At 43.0% G+C, this 25907-nt stretch overlaps 1 protein-coding gene across 2 annotated transcripts in view; it reads left to right on the top strand.

Annotated features, from left to right (window-relative positions):
* The window catches only part of LOC144679568 (uncharacterized), a 237123-nt gene extending 211610 nt beyond the window's left edge, over nucleotides 1–25513 (top strand). Inside the window, exon 11 of one of the 2 annotated variants that reach the window (XM_078540072.1) lies at nucleotides 24207–25513. In XM_078540072.1, coding sequence (XP_078396198.1) covers nucleotides 24207–24374 — 168 coding nt within the window. In that variant the 3' untranslated portion in view covers nucleotides 24375–25513. The remainder of the gene's footprint in view (nucleotides 1–24206) is intronic. The other variant, XM_078540074.1, reaches the window with a different exon arrangement.
* The last annotated feature ends 394 nt before the right edge of the window (nucleotides 25514–25907 follow it).

Genomic DNA, 25907 nt, shown 5'->3' with positions numbered 1-25907 from the left:
TGTCATTTTACGCGTCTGCGAGTGGGCTCTGCTCGCCAAACGGGAAATCCTGGCCTAAGTGCCTGAAACAGGGTATCTGGGATCTATGAGAACAGGTCAAACAACAGCGTGGCTCCTCAACCAATTAGATTGTGCGTCTCAGCGAGGATTCTTCAGAGTCTAAACCAGAAAGTATAAGTTAAAATATTTAATTCAATTTAAAATCATGTACAGAAAATGAAATAAAGAAAAGGAAAGAGAGATGGGTTACTCCTTAATGGAGAAGCTGTAATATTTTCGGGCATGTTTAGTGGATATGAAGTGTGTTTGTCATGCAACTTCATGTCCTTGCACATATCTCAATGCCAAGTCTTTCGCTGAGATACTGTTATGGCTAAACGTCTGGAGGAGCAGGGCAAATCAGACAGCAACCTCCTGATTTTTCATCTGCATATGCGGGTGCCAGAAAGTCATCATCCAATTTACTCTTTAATACTCTTTAATAATCTCATAACCTGACCCTTATCCTTACCACAAAATCTGGGACATTATTTTGTCTAAAAAGTATATATATTGTTACATAATTTGTTACATAAAACAAGTATTAAGGCGTGAATTGGAGGTTAGAGTATAAACTCCATGCACAAACCTTGAGTTTTGCTCATGTGGTTGGGTAAGCACTTTGAATTGCAATCTTGTAACTTGGCCCTTCAATCCACCAACCTATATTTACTTTAAAAATGAAGATCAGCAATTTTAATTGGTGCCCTGGCTAACATTTATCCTTTTGTCACCACCACCAAAAACAAATTAGCAGGATTCCACAAACATCAATTAGATTCAGGTATGTTCCAATTGTCCATTGCCTTGAAACGACAGTTACTATGCCTGAAAAGGCTGTTCATTAGCTGGCAAGTGTTTGGCATGAATTGAGGGCATAAAAGACACTGTGCAAATACAAATTCTTTCCAATGTGCAGATTTAAAGGCGATTGTTTATGTAGAACTTCCCTGAAATACCTAACGGACCACTTCCACAATTCCTGCTACAATTTAACATGTTTGTACAATTGAAATGGAATGTGTTTTGAAGGCTGCGGTAAGTTTGGCAATGGTAAAAGAAGGGAAGAAAGCTTATCATTGTAGAGCTACAGAAACTTTCAGCAATGAAGGAGGTTATTCGGTCCGTCATGTTGTATTTCAGGATGCCAGATGGTGAAGAATATAACTGGAGCCAACCCTCACACACTTTTAAGTATTTATTTAGGTGCTTACAGATTACAAGCAAGCACCTCCTAACCCAACAATCACAACTGCAGTCTGAGAATTTTCTCCCCGTCGTGCAGGCTGGGCGGGCGCGTGGCCGATCGCCAATTAAGGCCCACTCAGCGCTCCCTGTGTGGGCAGGGGAGGAGGGAGAGTTGGGGCCTGCGCTCTTTCGCACGTGAAAGAGCACAGAAATCTCCCTGGGGCACAGAGCTGCCTCGGAGATTACTTTCATTATGTAAAATTGAAAAAAAGAATTTTAAAAATTACTCAGACATGTCCCCTCATGTGACAATGTCACATGAGCTGGGACATGTTTCTGTATTTCAATAAAAATTTTTATTTAAATTATAAAGTCTTCATGAAACTTCATCCCGTCCGTGGATGAGGTTTCATGAGAAATGCAAAGGCTGCCTGGGCTCTTCGCCCGCCTACCAACCTTAAGGTTGACAGGCAGCCCTGTTAATGATTTCAGTTGGTTTTTAGATGGCCTTAACAGGTCTTTGACAGCTCAGCAGGCGAGCAGCCAACTCTGGCGCACGCCCACCAAGCTGAAGATCGGGGTGACGGCGGGACGCACGCCTGACGTCACCGCGTGTCATTTTACACATCGGCAAGCGGGGCCCGCCCCCACATGCTGACCAGAAGATTCAGGCCACAGGGACACAAGAGAATCCCCAGTTAATGCTTACCACCTGCCTAACATTAAACACAATTGGTATCCAATTAACATATTCCCTTCTCTCTTAAATTAAACTTAGAGCTCATATGTACAACTAAAATTTCTAACAAATTAACTCAAAAACTTCCATATTTTGTACAAAGCATTACATTACCTGATACTCCTCTATAGACCCCTAACAATTTGTTCCTACATCCATTTACTTTGGAAAACAGTCCATGACTTGCATTCACCAATTTGGTTTTAGAGAATTCATTTTATTTCTCCCCACTATTTGTTTGATGCCAGCAAGGTCAATCCCTAATATTTTCTCTTTTTTTTTGTAGAATATACATTATCCCATGGTTATCAATTATCTACATAACATTTATTGGGTATAATGTCTTCAGTGTGCCCATTGTGCAGAATCTCACTTAAGATATCCCACAGAACCCCATATCTGCTACTTTTGGAAGAGCCAGTATTTCAACAGTCAAAGCACTTTCAAAGACACTTCTTATTTTCTTAGCTTCCCAAGCTAAAGGGCAACATTTCCTATTTACACCCATAAGAAAAAATATTGAACCATTTGCACTAGAATACCCATTAGGAAGACTTGCATGTAAAACATTACTAAAAGTGACTAGGTTCATGATCTAAGGTTGGGAACTTAACTCTCCAGATTTATTTTTAATGTTTATTTTGCCCTTAAAATATTGTTGACTTTAGGGGTATTTCTTTGTAGCACTTAACTGCCACACATCAAAACTAGCATCTGCTCTAAAAACAAAAAACTACTGCGGGTGCTGGAAATCCAAAACAAAAACAGAATTACCTGGAAAAACTCAGCAGGTCTGGCAGCATCGGTGGAGAAGAAAAGAGTCGACGTTTCGGGTCCACACGACCCTTCAACAGAACTGAAGTATAGTTAGGAGAGGGGTGAAATATAAACTGGTTTAAGGTGGGGGGTGGGGGGAGAGAAGTTGAGGGTGGGGTGGTTGTAGGGACAAGCAAGCAGTGATAGGAGCAGATAATCAAAAGATGTCACAGACAAAAGGATCAAAGAGGTGTTGAAGGTGGTGATATTATCTAAGAAAAGTGCTAATTAAGAATGGATGGCAGGACACTCAAGGTACAGCTCTAGTGGGGGTTGGGGTGGAAAGATTGACAAGGTATTAGTTGTAGATTTAAAAATAATGGAAATAGGTGGGAAAAGAAGAATCTATATAAATTATTGAAAACAAAAAAAAACAAAAGGGAGGGGGACGAAACGAGGTGGGGATGGGGGGAGGGGGAGTTTAAGATCTAAAGTTGTTGAATTCAATATTCAGCCCGGAAGGCTGTAAAGTGCCTAGTCGGAAGATGAGGTGCTGTTCCTCCAGTTTGCGTTGGGCTTCACTGGAACAATGCAGCAAGCCAAGGACAGACATGTGGGCAAGAGAGCAGGGTGGAGTGTTAAAATGGCAAGCGACAGGGAGGTTTGGGTCTTTCTTGCGGACAGACCGCAGGTGTTCTGCAAAGCGGTCACCCAGTTTGCGTTTGGTCTCTCCAATGTAGAGGAGACCGCATTGGGAGCAACGAATGCAGTAGACTAAGTTAGGGGAAATGCAAGTGAAATGCTGCTTCACTTGAAAGGAACACTAGAGCTGTACCTTGAGTGTCCTGCCATCCATTCTTAATTAGCACTTTTCTTAGATAATATTACCACCTTCAACACCTCTTTGATCCTTTTGTCTGTGACATCTTTTGATTATCTGCTCCTATCACTGCTTGCTTGTCCCTACAACCACCCCACCCTCAACTTCTCTCCCCCCGCCCCCCACCTTAAACCAGCTTATATTTCACCCCTCTCCTAACTATACTTCAGTTCTGTTGAAGGGTCGTGTGGACCCGAAACGTCGACTCTTTTCTTCTCCACCAATGCTGCCAGACCTGCTGAGTTTTTCCAGGTAATTCTGTTTTTGTTTAGCATTTGCTCTAGCCTGAGTACCCAACAAACTCAGCTGACCAATCAAGCTTCACAATTGCTCAAACTTTTCTTCAGATATAACATCATTCTGTGAGGACCTAGTACATTTCCCCAGGATGGGAATAACAGTCTCTGAATAGGATTATTGATTTAAAGTTATTCCAGACCTACTCTGCTTAATATCTCTAAAATTATTAATAAGACATCGCTCAAATTCTGCAATACCACCCCATAGGAAATCATCAAAATGCAGCATGAAGATGTCTGGAAGTCTCCCTTTATTATACCAATAAAACATTATGGGATCTACTTTTATCAGAGTACAACTAATTTTCAGCAAAGAGGATCTCACTGAAAAATACCGCACCCTGCAGACCCTGGAAGCCTCATTCAGGTCATAGACGCATTTTAGTTTCCATAGTTGTCTCCTTGGCCACTACCTCTTTGGGTGGTTTTATTAGAAACATAAAGGAAACCTGGAAGTACTGTGGAATTTGAGAAATGTATTGTTAATAATTTTAGATTAGAATTTAAAATTGGGAGTCAGGCTTGTTGAGCTTTTGTATTGGTTTAGATATCAAGCAGAGTAGAAAGGTCCTTGACCTGAAACATTAACTCTGTTTCTCTCTCCACAGATGCTGCCTGAGCTGAGTGTTTCCAGAATTTTCTGTTTTTGTCCAAACTTTCCAGTAGCTTTTCCTTCATGCCCCATAATTGTTGCATCCCTCCAGCCATTAGATCCTCTGGAATATACATATCACTGAGCACCCACTCTGGGCACTTGGCCTTTGGATATCATATCTCTGACATGTGTGCCATGAACACATACATTACCACTATCCAGCCCTTGATCTGCAATATTGTGTTCCTCAGGACCTTCATCAGAACAAATGAGCACTTAAGATATAGGGTGCCTTGTTTATTTCTATCAGTTGTTTAAGAGCCCAAGATTTTTTATGAATTCCAAATAATCACAGAATCATACAGTGCAGAAGAGGCCCTTCAGCCCATCGAGTCTGCACCGACACGTGAGAAACACCTGACTTACCTACCTAATCCCATTTACCAGCATTTGGCCCATAGCCTTCAATGTTATGACATGCCAAGTGCTCATCCAGGTGCTTTTTAAAGGATGTGAGGCAACTCGCCTCCACCATCCTGCTAGACACCACATTCCAGACCGTCACCACCCTCTGGGTAAAAAGGTTTTTCCTCATATCCCCCCTAAACCTCCTGCCCCACACCTTGAATTTATGTCCCCTCGTGGCTGACCCTTCAACTAAGGGGAACAGCTGCTGCCTATCCACCCTGTCCATGCCCCTCATAATCTTGTACACCTCAATCAGGTCTCCCCTCAGTCTTCTCTGCTCCAACAAAAACAACCCAAGTCTATTCAACCTGTCTTCATAACTTAAATGTTTCATCCCAGACAACATCCTGGTGAATCTCCTCTGCACCCCCTCCAGTGCAATCACATCCTTCCTATAATGTGGCGATCAGAACTGCACACAGTACTCCAGCTGTGGCCTCACCAAGGTTCCATACAACTCCAACATGACCTCCCTACGATTGACAAAGGCAAGTGTCCCATATGCTTTTTCGCCACCCCGCTAACATGCCACTCCGCCTTCAGAGACCTATGGACAGACACGCCAAGGTACCTTTGTTCCTCAGAACTTCCTAGTATCATGCCGTTCATTGAATACTTCCTTGTCAAATTACTCCTTCCAAAGTGTATCACCTCACACTTTTCAGGGTTAAATTCCATCTGCCACTTATCTGCCCATTTGACCATCCTGTAGCCCAAGACACTTAACCTCACTGTTAACCACCTGGCCAATCTTTGTCATCTGCAAACTTACTAATCCTACCCCCCACATAGTCATCTATGTCATTTATATAAATGACAAATAATGGGGGACCCAGCACAGATCCCTGTGTTACGCCACTGGACACTGGCTTCCAGTCACTAAAGCATCCTTCTGTCATCACCCTCTGTCTCCTACAACTAAGCCAATTTTGAATCCACCTTATCAAATTACCCTGTATCCCATGTGCATTTGCCTTCTTTATAAGCCTCCCATGTGGGACCTTGTCAAAGGCTTTGCTGAAATCCATATAGACCACATCAACTGCACTACCCTTATCTACACACCTGGTTACCTCTTCAAAAAATTTAATCAAATTTGTTCGGCATGACCTTCCTCTGACAAAGCCATGCTGACTATCCCTGACGAAACCTTGCCTCTCCAAGTGGAGATAGCTTCTCTTTCAGAATTTTCTCCAATAGTTTCCCTCCCACTGACGTGAGACTCACTAGTCTGTAATTCCCTGGCTTATCTCTACAACCCTTCTTAAATAGCGGAACCACATTAGCTATTCTCCAGTCCTCTGGCGAGGTGCCGTGGCCAGAGAGGAATTAAAATTTTCGGTCAGAGCCCCTGCGATCTCCTCCCTTGCCCCCCTCAGCAGTCTGGGACACAAATCATCTGGACCTGGAGATTTGTCCACTTTTGAGCCTGCCAACAACTCCAATACCTTGTCACTCCCTATATCTCAAGAACCTCGTAGTCTCTCTCCCCGAGGTCGATACCTTCATCCTCATTCTCTTGGGTGAAGACGGATGTGAACCATTCGTTCAACATTCTACCGATGTCCTCTGGCTCCACCCATAGATTGCCCCCTTGGTCCCTAATGGGCCCTACTCTTTCCTGGCTATCCTCTTCCCATTGATAAAGTTATAGAATATCTTGGGATTTTCCCTACTTTTATCAGCCAGATCTTTCTCATATCCCCTCTTTGCTTCCTTAAGCTCCACCCTGCACTTTCTGTACTCGACTAATGCCTCCGCTGATTTGCTCCCCTTGTACCTGCTAAAAGCCCCTCTTTTCCTTCTCATCGTATCCTGAATATCTCTGGTCATCCATGGTTCTCTGGGCTTGTTACTCCTTCCTATCACCCTAGAGGGAACCTGTTGAGCCTGGACCCTCCCCATTTCCTTTTTGAACGTCCCCCGCTGCTCCTCTGTAGATTTCCCCACAAGTAGCTGTTCCAAGTCTACCTTGGCCAGATCCTGCCTTATTTTACTAAAATCCACTCTCCCCCAATCCAAAACATTTTTTTGCAACTTGTCTATTTCTTTGTCCATAACAAGGTTAAATTGTACCATGTTGTGGTCGCTGTCACTAATATGCTCCCCCACCACCACCTCAGCCACCTGTCCGGCTTCATTCCCCAGAATTAGGTACAGCACTGTGCCATCCCTTGTTGGACCCTCTACATATTGACCTAAAAAGAAATCCACTCCATCCAAGCCTTTAACACTTTGTCTATCCCAGTTAAAGTTGAAATCACCTAATATAATTACCCTATTATTGTTTTTACACACCTCCGCAAATTGTGCACATATTTGCTCCTCAATTTCCCGCTGACCATCTGGGTGTCTATAATAAACACCTAACAATGTGGCTGCCCCTTTTTTATTCCTAAGCTCTACCCACAAAGCTTCATTCGATGCCCCCTCCAAGATATCCTCTCTCCTTACTGCAGTAACTGACTCCTTAACTAATAATGCAACGCCTCCTCCTCTTTTACCCCCTCCCCTGTCTCGCCTGAAGATTCTATATCCCGGAATGTTGAGGTGCCAATCCTGCCCCTCTCTCAACCACATCTCAGTGATGACTACTGTATCATAATTTCACGTGTCAATCCTCACCCTTAACTGATCCGTTTTACCTGTAATACTCCTGGCATTAAAGTAGAGGCCATCCAGCCTTGCCTTACTCCCTTGAAACTTAATGCAGCTGTACTCCTTCTGACTTGATGATTGTTTTACTGTCTTATGATGTGTCCCTATTCTGCTAACATTGTGTCCCCTCCCCCTGCTGAATTAGTTTAAACTCCTCCCGACAGCACTAGTAAACCCGCCCGCAAGGACGTTCGTCCCACTCTGGCTCAGATGTAGACCGTCCCATCTTCCCCAGAAACGGTCCCAGTGATCCTGGAATCTAAAACCCTCTCTCCTGCACCAGTTCTTAAGCCACATATTCATCTGCACTATTCTCCTACTTCTGAGCTCACTAGCACGTGGCACTGGGAGTAATCCAGAGATTACAACCCGAGAGGTCTTGCTTTTTAGTCTATTGCCTAACTCTCTGAATTCTTGATGCAAGACCTCATTCCTCTTTCTACCTATGTTATTGATACCAACATGTACCATGACCTCTGCCTTATCACCCTCCCCCTTCAGGATGCCCTGCAGCCGTTCAGTGACATCCTGGACCCTGGCACCCAGGAGGCAACACACCATCCTGGAGTCACGTTGATGGCTACAGTAGTGCCTATCTGTCCCCCTGACTATAGAATCCCCTATTATTATTGCTCTTCCTCGCTTCCTCTCCTCCTGTACAGGCAGGCTGCTTGTGGCACCAGAAGCTTGGCTCTGTCTGTACTCCCTGGAGAAACCAGCGCCTCCAAAATGGAATACCGATTTGCGAGCGGGACCCCAGGGGACTCCTGAACTACCTGCCTGTTTCTCTTGGACTGCCTGGTGGTCACCCATTCCCTTCCTTCCTCAAGTCCCTTCATCTGCGGTGTGACCACCTCTCTAAACATGTTATCCTTTGGAATCCTTTGGAATGAAGCTTAACAGCTTGATTGTCATGTTTGATATCTACTGTCTTACCATCACAATCTATTACCTTACCAGGACCTTTCCATTCTCTATTTTCACCCCCTTTTTTATAATAAACCACATGTCCTGAATTCAATTCTGTCTTGCATGGTCTTGTGTGATGCCTCAGTGCTCTCCGAATTTTCTCTGAGACCTCAACCTTGCCTGCTTACCTGCACATGAACCATTCAAATGTGCGGAATAAAATAGCACCGAGATAGCAATAATACGATCTCCTAGAGCAAGAGGGCTACCATACAGCATATAAGGCCATTTGGGATTTTGTCCATAGACTAATTGATAGGGACGTCACCTTCCAACGATTTGTAGTGAATTCTTTGCATGAACCACCCATGCCAGGGCAGTTGTCAACTTGCAGTCTGGTTGAGCAGCAATTCATCGATCACCATGCAATTCTGTTTACAGAGTCCGTGTTGAAAGGACTTTCGGCTGTGGTACTCATGACCATGATGTTCGTAGCTTGATTCATGTCCCTGAACTCACCGTTGGCAAATTCCTCTCTAGTCAGATCCCTATCCATATTTCCATGATTTTATCTGTAACAGGCTTGTCCAGCCTTTAGGCATGGCGGACCACTTTTCAATTTTTCTCACACTCGGGCCAATGAGCAACTTTCAGAAAGATAAGGTTTGGCACATAAACATTAATTTCAAAAGAAAAGCTGACGTATGAAATGCAACAACTTGCTGAGCAAAAAATCACAATGATAAATTGATTATTTATTACTCTTTTTTTGAAAAACTAAGACACTATTCGAGTGCAAAAGGGCGAGAGTGTGTGTGTCCAGTTCACTCCTAGTCTCAGTGCTCACTCATTCACCCTCACGCCCTGTGAGAGTGGGTGCGAGTACCTGTTGGTGTGTGCCACGCCTCCCCTCTCTCTCACACGCATGCTCACCCTCTCTCTCTTCCAGACACACACATGCTCACCTTCTCTCTCCCAGACACACACGTTCACCCTCTCCCTGACACACACGCGTGCACACACACCCCACCCGCTCTCACTCTCTGACACACACACACACACAAGCTCACCCTCTCTCTCATAAAAACGTGCTCACCCTCTCTCTCCCAAAAACATGCTCACTCTCTCTCTCTCTCTCTCTCTCTCTCTCTCAGACAAACACAAGTTCACCCTTTCTCTCTTTCCCAGACAAACACATGCTCACCCTATATCTCTCTCTCACTCATGTACACACGCTCATTCTCTCTCTGCCAGACACACATGCTCACGCTGTCTCTCAGACACACACACACACACTCACCCTCTCTCTGACACGCACACGCTCACCCTTTCTCTTGGAGACACACACGCTCACCCTCCGTCTCTCACAGACACATGCTCACTGTTGTAGGGTGGCCGAGTTGTACTATTACTGATAGAATTGACCTGTAGACACTTCTTGGTTGGAAACATTAAGTTTATTTACAATATACTCAGCAGCAACTACACGTGCGCTTACAACTCCAACTCTAACTCTATCTCTACACTGACTGCTGAGGTAGCCCACGCTGCTCTTCTATTGGTTACTACAGATCAAGTGATCTTGCTTAACAAATATTATTCTTAAAGGTACATTACACTAAATAAAACCACAATTACTACATTCCTCCCCCTTTAACTCAGCTATAAATATTATATTTACAAGTACATATTTTTCAAGATGACATAATATTTACACTGGCTAAGGAATTTACAAGTTCAGTCTTTCCTGGTATGTGTGGAATGTCGCAGCTCCACAACTTCAGATTCTTTGTCAGGTATCTCCTTTTCTGGAGTTGCCTGAACATCAGGTGCTTCGGTGGGCACTTGCAGCTCTCTATCCTCACCTCTTGAGGAACATCAGACATGGGTTGAGTATCCTCAACAGGAAACAGGTCATGATCACTGGAGGAACCAAATCTTGGTGATTTATCTCTCTCTTCCTTAAATCGTCCACATGTTTATGGATAATCCTGCCTTCCACCTCCAGTGGTAAGATAGAGGTCCAGTCACTGCACTTATTTCACCCGGTAACCACTTTGGCCCTTCCCCTAAATTTTTCATGTATATTGGCTCTCCCACGGTAAATTTCGTCTCACGAATATGCCAGTCACAGAATCTCACAGTGCAGAAGAGGCACTTCGGCCCATCGAGTCTGCACTGCCAGTCGTGTCTAGTTTTCTGGCTTCTCTGACTCTTTTCCACCTTCCCCTCTAAATTCGGCATTATTAAACTCAATCTTGTCCTGACACAGTGTTTCAACAATAACTAGGTGTTATTGAAACTTGTTGTGTGAGGGGTGGTCCTGTAATGAAAAAGTAAGTGTGCTAGCTTGGTTGCTAAGGAATCGCCATTTAGCTTTATCATGCACCGCCCTTTCGACTTGTCTGTTTGAGGAAGGTGCAGTTTTCACAAGTGATACCATTGAGGCTGATAAACCATCGAAACTCAGCACTCGTAAATGCCGTGCCGTTATCGGAAATGACTACTTATGTTAGCCCGTGAATGGCAAAACTCTGACGCAGTTTCTCAATCGTAGCAGCCGATGTTGGTGACTTCACCTCCTATATGTCCAGCCATTTTGAATGGGCATCGACAATGAGCAGAAGCATTGTTCCCAGGAAAGGTCCAACGTAGTCAATGTGTAACCGCACCCAGGGTCTACCTGACCACTCCCATAGGCGTAATGGAGCTGTCACTGGCAACTTTTGCAGTTGCACACTATGCTTTTCTAAACTCTCTCTTTCGCCACCACCCCAGGCCACCATAGATAGCTGCGTGCTATAGTCTTCATTCGGGAAATTCCTGGATGGGGACTGTGTAGTTCACTTGAAGGTTGCTCCCTTCCCTTTGGAGGAACTATCACTCATGCTCCCCACATTGAGATGACAACCTGGCTGGTTACTTCATGTCTTCTGTTGACGTACGGTTTAATTTCATCAGATACGGGCTCCTGTGACCAAACATGTAGTACTTGTTCTCATACCTGAGATAGGACTAGGTCCCGACTTGTCCAGTCTCTGAATTGTCGAGCCCTTCCGGCAAGGAATCTAAGAAACTTAACAGTAAAACAAGTTCCTGTGGAACTGGGATGTGCTCATCATTTTCTTGTAAATGCAAACGACTAAGGGCATTGGCGTTTGGGATTTGATTGCCAAGCCTATGTACGAATGTGTATTCGTGTGCTGGCAGAATTAAGGCCCATTGTTATATTCTTGCTGAGGCTGTGGGTGGTATAGCCTTGTCCTCACTAAACAATCCTAGCAATGGTTTGTGGTCTGGAATGATTGTAAAATGGCGTCTGTGCACGTACTGGTGAAATTTCTTGACACTAAAGATGATGGATAGGCCTCCTTTTTCTATCTGTGAGTATCCCTTTTCCACTGTGGTGAGCGTCCTTGATACATAACCTGTTTGTTGGCCGTTCCATGCCGTTGTCCACCCAATGAGAGAACACTGCTCCCGCTCCGTAGGGGATGAGTCACATGTCAGCACCAATTCTTTCGTCTGGTCATAATGCACTAATAAATTGGACGAGTGCAACAATTGTTTTACCTTTATGAAAGCTTCTTTCTGGGGTGCCTCCTGAAACCAACATTGGTTCTTTTTGAGTAGAGAATGTAAGGAGGCCAGCACTGTAGACAATTTGGGTAAGAACTGTCCATAATAGTTGATCACTCCTAGGAAAGATTTGAGGTCTGAGGCGTTCTTTGGCACAGGTGCCTCTCTTATGGCTCTCCCTTTCTCCTCAACCGGGTGGAGGCCCTGTGAATCTACCTGGTGACCCAAATAGATTACCTCCCTCGCTTGGAACGTGCACTTTTCTTTTTTTTTAACACTCTAGCTTGCAAGAAACATTTTAAGACTTCTTCTGAGTTTGCCAAATGCTCTTTTTCAGTGAATCCTGTCACCAATACAACCTGGGGAAATACCTGCAGTAAGCTTTCCATTGTTTTTCTGAAAGATGGCACAAGCGGAGGAGATACCGAAAGGCAATCATGTATATTGGTACAATCCTTTGTGGGTATTAATTGTGATAAATTCCTGGGAGGCATTATCCAACTCTCATTGATAAGCATGATTCATGTCAAGCTTTGTGTACGTTGTCCCTCCTGGTAGCTTGGCATACAGGTCATTGATTTTTGGAATGGGGTGCCTGTCTAGCTTTGCTATTTAATTACCAATCAGTTTGTAGTCCCCACAAATTCTGATGCGTTGATCGGGTTTAAGGACGGGGACTATGGGTGCCACCCATTCTGAGAACTGACCAGGTTGTATAACACCCAGTTTCTCTAGTCTGTTCAGTTCAATGTCGACTTTCTCGCAGGGCATATGGCACCAGTCTCGCCTTCGTGAAGCGAGCGGTTGCTTCCGGATCCACATGAATTTTGACCTGCAGGGCTTGGATTTTCCCCAGTTCTAGTTAACAATACAATAGATAAAAGTTAAGGGTGAGATTTCAACTAATTCAGCTCATTTAAAATGCAGCTCATTTTTCAGATGAATGAAAGTAAATGAAAATTAATTGCGAATTGACCAAAATCAATCTGAATGTACAAACAGCCCTTCATTTAGTAATCTTGTTTTAAATCTGAAGCAACAATATCAAATCCTTAAAGACAGTGTATACTTTCTAAGTAGCTCTGATAACCCACTTGCTCTCAACTGGAAAATTACAGCCTATTCTAACTTAACCTCCTTTATCCAATTTAGCTCCAGGAGGCTTGGTCCTTTACCTGCTACCACCATCAAGGGTAGCTTTGCCGATTGGCTTCCATAATGGACAGTCACTCTGCTTATGCCTTTTACTTGAATGTCTTCACCCATATATGTTTTTAGCTTGGTGGCTGTTTCTTCTAAACTTAATTGATGTTCACTATTATTCAAATATCTGAAGGTATGTGCCCAGTTACTGTAGTGGAAGCTCCCATGTCCACTTCCATTCTAACAGGTTTGCCATTTACTTTCACTGTGACAGATATTGGTTCTTCTTTCCAATTATCAGATTAAACAATGAGTAAATGTCTAAATTTGTTGTTTCAGGCTCTTCTACATTGTAGTTTTCACTGGGCTTTTTCTTTTGTTTACAAGCCTGCTTGAATCTTTCCTTACATTGCCTCATCATATGTCCATTTCTATGACAACAGTAGCTCTAGATTTTTTAAAATTGACAATCGCCAAAAGACTGCTTGTTTATAACTCTATTAAAATTATTCTTCGATTTCACTACTAAGTTATTTTTCTTTATTTTCCGGCTAGCGGGAGCTGTTTCCTGCTTCTTGGCAGAGTCTCGCTTTTTCGAGCCACTTTCAGCTGAGGTTTCCCGCCCGATGTGGAGGATGGTGCCATTTTGCACACCCTGTATTGCTTTTGAATCTCTTACCGCGCTCCCCATGGCCAGCGCTATCTCTAGCACCTTCTTGAAATCCAGATTCACTTTGGACAATAACCTTTTCTGAATTGTGCCCTTTTTCACATCGCACACTAAACGATCTCTGAGCATGTAATTTAGAGTTAGCTGCTTCAAATTTGCCAGGTAGCATGCAATTGTCTCACCTGGGGCTCTATTTCACAAATTAAACCTGGATCTCTGCATCGTGACTGAGGGCTTACGTTGAAAGTGACCCTTCACGAGGTCCACCAATTCATCAAAATTTTTCGAATCTGGGGCAATGGGTGCCATCAAACTTCGAATCAGGCTGTAGGTTTTGCTCCCACAAATACTCAAGAGGATCGCTCGCCTCTTCTCTTCGCCCGTAATCCTGTTCACTTGAAAAAAGAACGTGAGGCGTTCTATGTACTGAGACCAATCGCCTGTGGCTGGTTCAAAGGGATTAATTCTCCCAAATTGTGGCATTTTGAGAGAGGACTACTTCTTCAATTCTAACAGAGCTTGCTACCCAGAATCACTGGGCGAGGTACAGTGCCGATTTCTTTTTAGCTTGTTTTCTTCTGTTCGATCCTGTTTTATTCTCATCACCAGTTTGTTGTAGGATGGCCAAGTTGTATTATTAATGATAGAGTTGATCTGCAGACAACATTAAGTTTATTTACAATGTACTCGGCAGTAACTACACATGTGCTTTCAACTCCAACTCTATCTCTACACTGACTGCTGAGGTAGCCTGCATGGCTACTCCTTTTGGTTACTACATATCATGTGATCTTGCCTGATAAGTATTACTCTTAAAGGCACATTACACACTAAATAAAACCATAAGTACTACATTCATCCTTTCTCTCTCTCTCTCTTACAGACAAACACTCACCCTCTCTCTTTCTCTCTCAGACACACGCTCACCCACTCTCTCAGACCCACACACGTTCACTCTTTCTCTCAGACACACACGCTCACCCTCTCTCTCAGATACATGCATGCTCACCTTTCCCCCCCCCCCAAGACCCACATACACTCACACTTTCTCTCAGACACTGTCTCTCTCTATCTGACAGACACACACACGCGCTCACCCTCTCTCTCTCAGGTACATATGCTCACCTGTCTCTCAGGCACACACACGCTCACCCTCCCTCTCTCTCAGACACACACACACGCTCACCTTCTCTCTCTCAGACTCTCACTCAGCCACCCACCCTCATTGACCTAATCCCTCTCTCTGTCACCCACCCAACCTCACCTACCCACTGACTCCCACCCTCGGTCACCCATTGATCCACCCACCCTCACTTACTCACACACCCTCACATTCACTTACTTATCCTCACTCACCAAATCAGCTGCGGGGGCAAGAGAGCTGTGATGAGAGCGGAAAAGAGAAATGGAGCGAGGTCTGAGGCCTAGAGGTGCTGAAACACACACGCCTGCCAAGGGGAGCGCTGGTTGAATGCCGGGAGGAACTGGGGGAATGTGGCCGGAGCTGGGGGAGTGTAGGAGGAACCACAGCAACATGGGGAGGAACAGGGAGAACACGGGAGGAACCGGGGAACGTGGCCTGAGCCGAGGGAATGTGGGGAGGAACCGGGGGAGCACGCCCGGAGCTGCAGGAGTGCCGGGAGGAACCAGGGGAATGTGGGGAGGAACCGGGGGAACACTGGGAGGACCGGGGAAATGCGGCCGGAGCCAGCCCTAAACACTGCAAGCCAAGGGGAAAAGCGTGGTGAGCAGAGGCACCTCGCGCTCCCAAGTTTCCAGTGTTCACTGTTCTTCCAATCACAGCCTGACTGCAGCAAACATAGCTGAGAAGTAGGCTGTGATTAGAGGAGCAGACCCCTGCAGAAATCTTCAAACTTGCTGACCCCTCCAACCGGCATTTTCAACCAACACTCCAGGAACCACGTGGAATGATGTATAAGTGATGTCGGCGTACAAATTGATCTTTGAAGCCTCGAAAAATCTCTGCAAAAATAGGGTCAACTTGTACGCCAAGTATAAAAGTGAACCACTGACGTGGGTGGTCATCATTTTGAAATGTCGTTGGCATCAAACGCAAAGAGTGTGTGATTCTTGACAACACAGCCTTCTTGATCCCTTGAGCCAAGTAATAAGGTACCAGTAAGTAAAACATGCATTTGTGGAATGAAAAATTGAGGCTGACCACTAATGTGAGTATAGTATGTCTTGGCTGAAAGGGGGGTGAGGTGGGGGTTGTCTTATATGCCGGATCTATGTAAAAAATATGATTTTAGGGGCCAGAAGAATGAGTGGACTTATTTGCTGCGATTTAAAGTAAATATGGTCACCAGGTCTTTAAAATGTATCATGAAAGTATTTCTGTCTTTGTCCCATAACGCTAGATCCATGACAACCAACACATTAAAGTCACATGCCAATGGAAGGCTTGCAATTGGATGGGGCAGCGCCCTTCAATACTCTTTACAGTTTCAGAATTCTCACTAATCTGTTCTATTAGCCTCAGATTCTCTTTGTCAACCACACTTGCATCTTTTAACAGGATTTTTAACCTTCGGCAAGTAGGGTGAACAAATTGTCCTTGTAACTTGAAGGCATTTTGCTTTTTTTTTTTCTCTGATTCTTCTCGCTTAATGCCAATAATACTTGTCTAACACTCTGATGAGAATCAGGTTTTGTTAAGGAGGCAGAATCATGTCCTAATTGGGAAACTGCAGATCCACTGACTTTCCATAAATGTTACGGAAAGTCAGTGGATCTGCAGTTTATGCTCCATGTGAAGTTTAATTTCAGCCTTTTTCATTGAAGGTGTACTCAACAGCATAGGTATCTCACTAGAGACTTTAACACCAGCCATAATAGTTATAAGAATAGTTTGCCTTACTACTTTATATGAAATTACAACTCTATTTATGTAATGCTTTTACATCCCTTAATCTTGAGTCCATCCTCACATATTAGTGGATCAAGATAGCATTTTAATCAGATCTGTTCACATAACTGTCAAAGTGCTAGCATTATCCAGCGCTGCACAGTTAAAGGCATCTGTGACCAACACATGACAAAACTAAAATTCCTCACAGCAAGTATAATTTGTTCGGATTCATAATCATGTTCAGCCTCTTCATCAGAGTTCTCTTTCTCATGTATTTATTTTGAGGATCCTGCTTCAAAACTTTGGATTGTTCTTTGCATAATGGTACTTCGAGTCACACCAGAAGTTTCAGTTCCTTGGGCATTCCTGAAATTGATTCACCTATTATTGTTATTCCATTTCTACCATCTGTTGTAATGGCCAGACCTGTTAAAAGTGCTGTCATCCTCATTCTGCCTGTCAATGATCCCTCCATTGTATTGACACCTAGGTACTGCATCTGGACCATTTCAAAATCTGGCGATCATTGCTTTGTGTTACCACGGTATGTCCTGTTTCTTCCATGAAGGCTGAATGAAATAGTCGTTTCCCCATGAATTTTTCCAAGACAGCAGACATTTGACCCAACAGGATCTCCCTCTCCGAGAACCGAGCACTAGTTAGAACCAGTAGACTGTCTATATGAGACATGCGAAGACAATCCAGCAATTTAAATGCTAGTACTGATCTAGGAATCCCCACATTGAATTTCGTCAGTATTTTATATAATTTGCTAAAGTCCATGATATATCTTTCCCTGGAATGAAATTATCAAAATCTGGCCAGGTATTTAGCAAGTGATCTTTTTTGTAAATTCCATCCAAGAGCTCTAATGAAGATCCAAAACTCCTTCACTATCCAACTGACAAAATACTTCACTTGTGATTTTACTTTTTGTAGGAAGTGACAAAGCCAAGGCCAAATCTTGCTCCCCCTTTGATAGGGGAGAAACCTGTGTCCACATATCCACTTCATTCTTTCACTAGCTGTATGGTTCAGACTCTCAGTACATCAGAGGGTAATCATACCCCAACAATTTGCACTTGCTTTCTTCCATTTCTCACAATGTCTACTCGTGTAGTAGTTTTCTATGTGAAGTTTCTTTTCTCAGTTTTCAGCCTTCACCTTTACACTCCTGCTCCTGCCTCCTGCTACACTGTTATATTCCAGAAAGCAAGTTGGTGAAGGATATAACTGAACCCAATCTGTACACACTTTCATAAGCTTCTATACACAGTTACATAATAAAAGCAAGAACCCCCTAGACCAACAACTACAACTGGAGCCTGTGTCTATAGGAATACAGGTGAATTATCATTTAATGCCCAACCTACAGTTAAAATACGATTAACACATTGTGCCTTTTCTGACTCCTTGAAAGAGGACTCGTGCTTAGTCCTACACACCTGCTTTTTGTTCGTAACTCTATAGGTTCTTCATCCTCAAGTACCTGTCCAACTCCTTTTATTTATGGAATCAGCTTCCACTACCTTTTTCCAGTCGAGCCCGACATCTCTGAGTGAAAAAAAATCTAATCTCCCTTCCAAATATTTGCCAATAATTTTAAACCTATGACTTATGGTTATTGATCCACTCACCAGAGGAAATAACTTTTCTATATCTGGTGTAGCTAAACCCCTCATCATCTTGAAGACCTCTGAGATGAATGCTTAACCTTCTCTGTTCACCGAGAACAGTCCTAAGTTTTTGAACCTTCCCTCATAACTGTAGTCCCTCAAAACTCAAGTCCCTCACCCCTGGTAACATTTGGACAAACCTCCTATGTACCCTCTCCATCTTTCCATTTTTACATCTTACCTGAAGTGTGATGCACAGAATTGTCCAAAATTCTCCAGCTGAGGCCTAACCAGTGAGTTATAAAGATCTAGTTGCTTTTATATTCTGTTCCTCAATTTGTAAACCTAAATGACCCATATACTTTTTTTCACCATCATCTCAAATTACCCTATTGCATTTAAGAATTTGTGCATATGTACACCAGTGTCTCTGTGCATCTACACTTTTCAAAATTGTGCTATTTATAATATTATGTCTTTCCATATTAGTTCCAGCAAAATGTATCCTTTCTATTAAGATTACTACAGAGACCAATATCCCTTTAAAAGAAAGGAATCCCATACAACGCCAACAGAAAGAAAACCGCTGGACAAGATTCCACTTTTTTAAAACTTTTACTGTAACGAACAAAAATCAACATAATTCAAACATTAATTAACAGCCAAATATACTTCAAATCAAAAGGTCAATTTCACTATTCGTAGTCAATACAACAAAGATATGCCACATATAGTTACAAGCACTCGCATCACTGCCCTACAAATGTGGATCACCTGCAATCTTTCAGTCTTTCTAACTCGGCCTCTAGGACATAAAATCTTCCACTTCTCGCTAGGTGGATTTTGCCCTTGAGTCGCTTTCATCGCCAGCGTATCCTCTCCCAAGTTGCTGGATACGGTCAACCCCAACCAGGTGCACATCCACAAACCCTTTCTCACTCGGGTCACGTCAGTCCTGATGGTGTAGTTTTCAAGAGTTCCTTCTCAACTGACCGACCAACCAACATACCCGGTTCACAGTTTGATACAAGCACTCAACTCGCTTGCACATTGCTTCGCCCAAGAGCATCTGGAGTTGCCTTTATCAATCGAGGCATAGATTACAAAGGTAGGGAGATCATATTGGAGTTGTATAGAACCTTGGTGAGGCCACAGCTGGAGTACTGTGTGCAGTTCTGTTTGCCACATTATAGGAAGGATGTGATTGCACTGGAAGGGGTGCAGAGGAGATTCACCAGGATGTTGCCTGGGATGAAACATTTAAGTTATGAAGAGAGGTTGGATAGGCTCGGGTTGTTTTCGTTGGAGCAGAGAAGACTGAGGAGCGACCTGATCGAGGTGTACAAGATTATGAAATTATTAATATGAAATTATCATCTTAAATTTAATTGATTTTGAATCTTGTTTGTAGTTGCTGTTATTCTAAAATGTATGTCACTGTAATGTTGAGGACGGGAAAACATCTTTCCAGGAAGGGCTGAAATGCTGGTACATGTGTGCAATCCATTACATAGATTGAAAACAGACTGGCCTTGTCATTCCACTGAATTCATTGGGCAGGATTTTCCTGTCGGTGAGCGAGGGGCGAGGTGGATCTCCCGACGTCACACGCGCCCCATTTAAATTTTCCAGTAGGCGGGGGCGCAGTAAAATCAGCTGTGCATCCGCCGACCTATCAATTGTCAATTGAGGCCATTGACAGAGTCATTTAGCTAATTAATGGACCTGCCCGTCCAACATTAAGGTTGGCAGGCAGGCCAGGAGCCCTGGCGGGCATTAGAAAAAGCATGAAACCTCATCCACGGGCGAGATGAGGTTTCATGTAGGTTTTGAAAAATTTTATTAAAGTTTTTGTAAAAATTATGGACATGTCCCAACTCATGTTGTCACATGAGGGGACATGTCAGGAATTTTTTTTTTCTATTTTTAATATTTGTCACAGAACAGCCAACCTCCCTGAGGCAGCACTTAGCCTCAAGGAGATGAGTGCACTCTTTCCTGCGCATGTGCGAAAGGACACACTTTCAATTTTGGGATTCCCCCCCGCCCGCACAGGGAACGCATAGCACTTCCGTGCGGATGTCGCACTGGGCGGGCCTTAATTGGCTCACCCACGTAAAATGGCTGATCCCTGATTGGGGGCGCCGATCAGAAGTGCGCCTGCCATTCAACTTCACCCTCGATGGGAAAATCCTGCCCATTAAAATTTTAGCACAATGTTGAACTAGTAAGATGACCACTAGTATATTTCAGAATTATGTTTATGAGCACTGTAAATTTCAAACAAAGTTAAATTCAGAGAATAAAATACAAAGTCATGATCTATCAAACATAAAGGCATAGGAATAAATTAAATTATGAACGTTTGGTCTTGTAATTAAATAACCCTGGGATGTAGTATATATACCATAATCTCATTACTGAATACTTATTTTAGGCGGAATTTGAAGGGCCAGAGTGGAGCATGTCAAGGTTCAAAAGGATAGAAGACTAGATAATTTGGTATAGCCATTAAGTGATCCTAATCTCGGGTTTTAAAAGCTTAAAGCTTGTCGGAGGCAGTAGGTACCAAGGTATGCATACAATGATTTTGAGAGTTGAGAGGAAAATGAGTTAAAGGTTACAGAATGATGAAGGTTCATAAACTGAAAGTGAAAAATTCCTGTGTAGGAAGACAAACAAAAAAAAACTGTTTCTATGAGCTAATGGTACAAGGACTAGGGCATTCCTTCCCAAACATGACAGAAACAGCAGAGGTGGTGGCACAGTGGTATACAGTTAGGAGGGATTTGCCCTAGGACTTCTCAACATCGATTCTGGACCTATAAAGCCTCATGGCATCATGGGCAAGGAAACCTCCTGCTGATGACACGTACCACTCCCCTGCTTCAATGAAGAGTGCAGGACGGCATGCCAGGAGCAGGACCAAGCATACCTAAAAATAAGATGTGCACCTGGTGAAGCTACAACACAGGGCTACTTGCGTGCCATACAGTGTAAGCAGCAAGTGATTTACAGAGCCACGCATTTCAACAACCAACAGATCAGATCTAAGCTCAGCATTCCTGTCACATCCAGTCGTGAATAGTGGTGGACAATTAAACAACTCACTGGAGGAGGAAGCTCAACAAATATCCCCGTCCTCAAAGATAGGGGAGACCAACACATCAGTGCAAAAGATTAGGCTGAAGCATTTGCAGCAATCTTCAGCCAGAAGTGCCATGTGGATGATCCATCTGAGCCTCCTCCAGAGGTCCCCAGCAGCACAGGTGCCAGTCTTCAGCCAATTTGATTCACTCCACATGATACCAAGAAACGGCTGAAGGGGCTGGATACTGCAAAGGCTATGGGCCCCGATAATATTCTGGCAATAGGACTGAAGCCTTATGCTCCAGAACTTGCCACTCTCCTAGCCAAGCTGTTCCATTACAGCTACAACACTGGCATCTAGCCAGCAGTGTGGAAAATTGCCCAGGTATTGTCCTGTACACAAAAAGCAGGTCAAATCCAACCCGGACAATTAACCACCTCATCAGTCTACTCTCAATCATCAGTAAAGTGATGGAAGAAGTCATCAACAGTGCCATCAAGTGCCATTTGCTTAGCAATAACCTGTTCACTGATGCTCAGTTTAGGTTCCACCAGGGCCACTCAGCTGACCTCATTACAGCCTTGGTTCAAACATGGACAAAAGAGCTGAATTCCAGAGGTGAGATGAGAGTGACTGGCCTTGACATCAAGGCAGCATTTGACCGAGTGTGACACCAAGGAGCCCTAGCAAAACTGGAGTCAATGAGAAACAAAGGGAAAACTCTGCTGGTTGGAATCATACCGAGCACAGAGGAAGATGGTTGTGGTTGTTGGAGGTCAATCATCTCAGTCCCAGGACACCACTGCAGGAGTTGGGTAGTGTCCTAGGCCCAACCATCTTCATCTGCTTCATCAATGACCTTCCTTCCATCATAAAGTCAGCAGTGGGGATGTTCACTGATGATTGCACAATGTTCAGCACCATTCGCAACTCCTCAGATAATGAAGCAGTCCATGTCCAAATACAGCAAGACCTCGTACAATACCTAATCTTGGGCTGACAAGTGGCACGTAATATTCATGTCACAAGTGCGAGGCAATGACCATCTCCAATAAGAGAGAATCTAATCACCCCTTGATGTTCAATGGCATTACCATTGCTGAATCCCCCACTATTAACATCCTGGGGGTTACCATTGACTAGAAACTGAACTGGACTAGCTATAAATACTGTGGCTACAAGAGCAGGACAGAGGCTAGGAATCCTGCGGCGAGTAACCCACCTCCCGACTCCCTAATGCCTGCCCACCAGCTACAAGGCATGAGTCAGGAGTGAGATGGAATACTGTCCACTTTTCTGAATGAGTACAGTTCCAACAACACTCAAGAAGCTTGATGCCATTCAGAGCAAAGCAGCCTGCTTGATTGGCACCCTATCCACAAACATTCACTCCCTTCACCACTGACGCACTGTGGCAGCAGTGTGTACCATCTACAAGATGCACTGCAGGAACGCACCAACCATCCTCAGATAGTACTTTCCAAACCCACGACCACAACCATCTAGACGGACAAGGGCAGCAGACACATGGGAACACCACCTCCTGCAAGTTCTTCTCCAAGCCACTCCCCATCCCAACTTGGAAATATATCGCTATTCCTTCACTGTCACTGGGTCAAAATCCTGGAATGCCCTCCCTAACAGCACTATGGGTGTACCGACACCACATGGACTGCAGAGGTTCAAAAAGGCACTTAGAGGTGGGCAATAATTGCTGGCCTAGCCTAGCCAGTGACACCCACATCCTGTGAATGAATAAAAAAAACAGCTGCAGCTTTTTCGATGCGTGTTGATTTCAGCATCAAGTGATAGATGGCTGCTGATTGTGGCTCTCTATGTAAATTACTCTAAGCATTAAGCACATTTGTCTGTCAAAGAAATCAGGCATGCCCAGGACAACAATAAAGGATTTACTAAAATCTTAAGGAAGTCCATCAGTGGAACACGAAAAAAAAACTAACAATGATCATGGACTAACTCAGAACATTTAAGTTTTTGGGTAATTGTGTATTTAAGTTTGGCAAGTATAACACAATGCTTTTAAAAACAGTTTATTAGATAAACTGTAAACCTACTTTTAATTTTGGCTTCACAGCTTAATTAAATAAATTATTTTTTTAAAAATTGACAATACCTAATAGTTATTGTTTAAATGGCCATATTTGGAGCAAACTAAAATTGATAGAAGCTGTAAAAGACATGATTGATACTCTAATTTTCATTAAACTCTTCAGCTTTACCATAATTGTATATGACTTCTGACAATGTATAAGTGAGCTGAAAGTGACCAAAAACAAGTCTGTGAAAACTTCTGGTATGTTAAGTTTTAATAATTGTAGAAACAAATTGGATGCGGAAGCAAATGCAAGTGTTTAAAATGCTATATTACTGATTAGAAAAATGTCCAAAAAAAATGGCAATAGTCAATGGGAATTGTACATCTTCAGCTGATGTGAATGAGAAAGATAAACAATGTACTATGCAATTTATGTCTTGTAATTTCAGTGGCAGAGCATCAGCAACTCTAGGAAACTGTGTAAATGTGTTCGAACCCCTACAAAACACCCTCATTATCTGTAGTTTTATATTGGCTTAAGTTTTAGTTTTATTGCCGTTATAATCCAGTTCTTCATTTTTTTTTACTCAGTCTTGGTAATAGTTAACTTCTGTTTAACTTTCTATTTCCTTTTAACATTTACTGCAGGTTGTGACCCACTTTCAGCAACAATTCATTACACAAGGTTATCCATCAGCCAAATGGATCAAAATGAAAGGAACGGACAGACATATGATTTACAGAAATCCCAAAGATGTTGCAAAACAATTAAAGAAACTAATCAACAAAAGGAAAGTCAAACAAGAGAGTCAGTAACTCTCCAACACAATTTTGTAGACTCTCACCCATGTTCGGTGACTTCTATATCTTTTGCTATATCATCAGGAATCCATTACAATTGAAGTTTGTTAGCTAAGGTGACATTGCGCAGAACTCCCATGTTCGATAATGTTGGGTAAATTAACAGAGGATTTCTCCCATTTGCTCTTCAACCTTTCACAGGAATTCTGCATATTGTTGGCCTACAAAGACAGAAAAAGAAAAGATTAAATAATGTTTTCAGCAATTGAAAGAGCTACTAGTGTGCATCTAAAGTGAGTTTCGGGCAGTGTGAGGTTTAGCTTGTTTCACCTGACTCTGGCAACCAGATTGGGTTGGCAGAAAGTCACGAGAGATTGAATTTCTTACCTTCCCTGATCTAGTCATTATCATCAATTTACTGATGAGGCACTGAGTACCTCAGCCCACACCCGTCTTTTCACTACACATGTTCCTGAGGAACTAATTATTCTGATGTGCCAAGCCTCGACATCATTGAGGAGAGCCTTAATCCTTGGCAGAATTGAAGGTCCTGTTGCAGGAAGCTTTGTCACAAGTGTCTATGTTGTCAGTCACTGCAAAAAGAGAAAGTTAAAAATAGTTCAGAGGCTCTGAAGAAGAATTTAAACTAGTTAATGTGAAAGTTTGAAGAACAGAGAAGTACTTGCTGCTTACCTTGCAGTCTCCAACTTCACTCTGAAGGACCACTCTACCCTAGCATCTTGTTCCAGTTCTGCTCATTGCACTGATTCGTGGGTGATTTTACATTCAGGCTTATAATAACTATAGTTTGCACAGGATTTTGGATGCAACTTCACCTAAGCTAAATAGGCACACTTTCAGGTTCAATTTGGGTATAATTTCCAAATTACATCCATGGAGCAAATCTGAGACAAATGGAACTTGAAAAATGTCAGCTTTATTCCGAAGTTTGACTGAAGTAAAGCCTCTATTGTTATAGACTCTTGTTTAAGTGGAACAATAAAATGGTGCACATGTATGACGCCCTGAGAATGAGACACACTGACTAATGTTACCTGGTGAAAAATTTTACAGTAATATTTTTGAAATGATGACATCCTGCTACTAAAGTGTACATACAAATTAAATAAACTTTATAATTAGTTTTCAGAGAAGTTTTTGTGATTCTATTTTCATTTCTGAAAGAAGTTGCACTTTTTACCTGAAAACAAAAACAAAATATTGTAGGTGCTGGAAATATTCATCAAGTTGGAAAGTGTTTCTGAAGAAGCAAAATCTTTTTTTGGGAGGCATTGCTCTTTATCAGAGCTTAGAGGTTGGCTAGGGAACGGGGAGATCCTCCTACTCCTTTTTGAAAAGTGCTATTTAAACTCCCCCTCCCCCCATCCCCACCCCGTTTCTCCCCCCTCCCTTTTTTTTCAATAATTTATGTAGATTCTTCTTTTCCCACCTGTTTCCATTATTTTTAAATCTAAAACTAAAACTTTGTTAGTCTTTCCACCCTACCCCCACTAGAGCTGTACCTTGAGTATCCTGCCTTCCATTCTT

This window comes from Cetorhinus maximus, chromosome 4 (assembly GCF_964194155.1).
Source record: "Cetorhinus maximus chromosome 4, sCetMax3.hap1.1, whole genome shotgun sequence".
NCBI lineage: Eukaryota > Metazoa > Chordata > Chondrichthyes > Lamniformes > Cetorhinidae > Cetorhinus > Cetorhinus maximus.
Note: the sequence above shows the minus strand (reverse complement) of the source record. Positions and strands in the feature narration are given on the sequence as shown.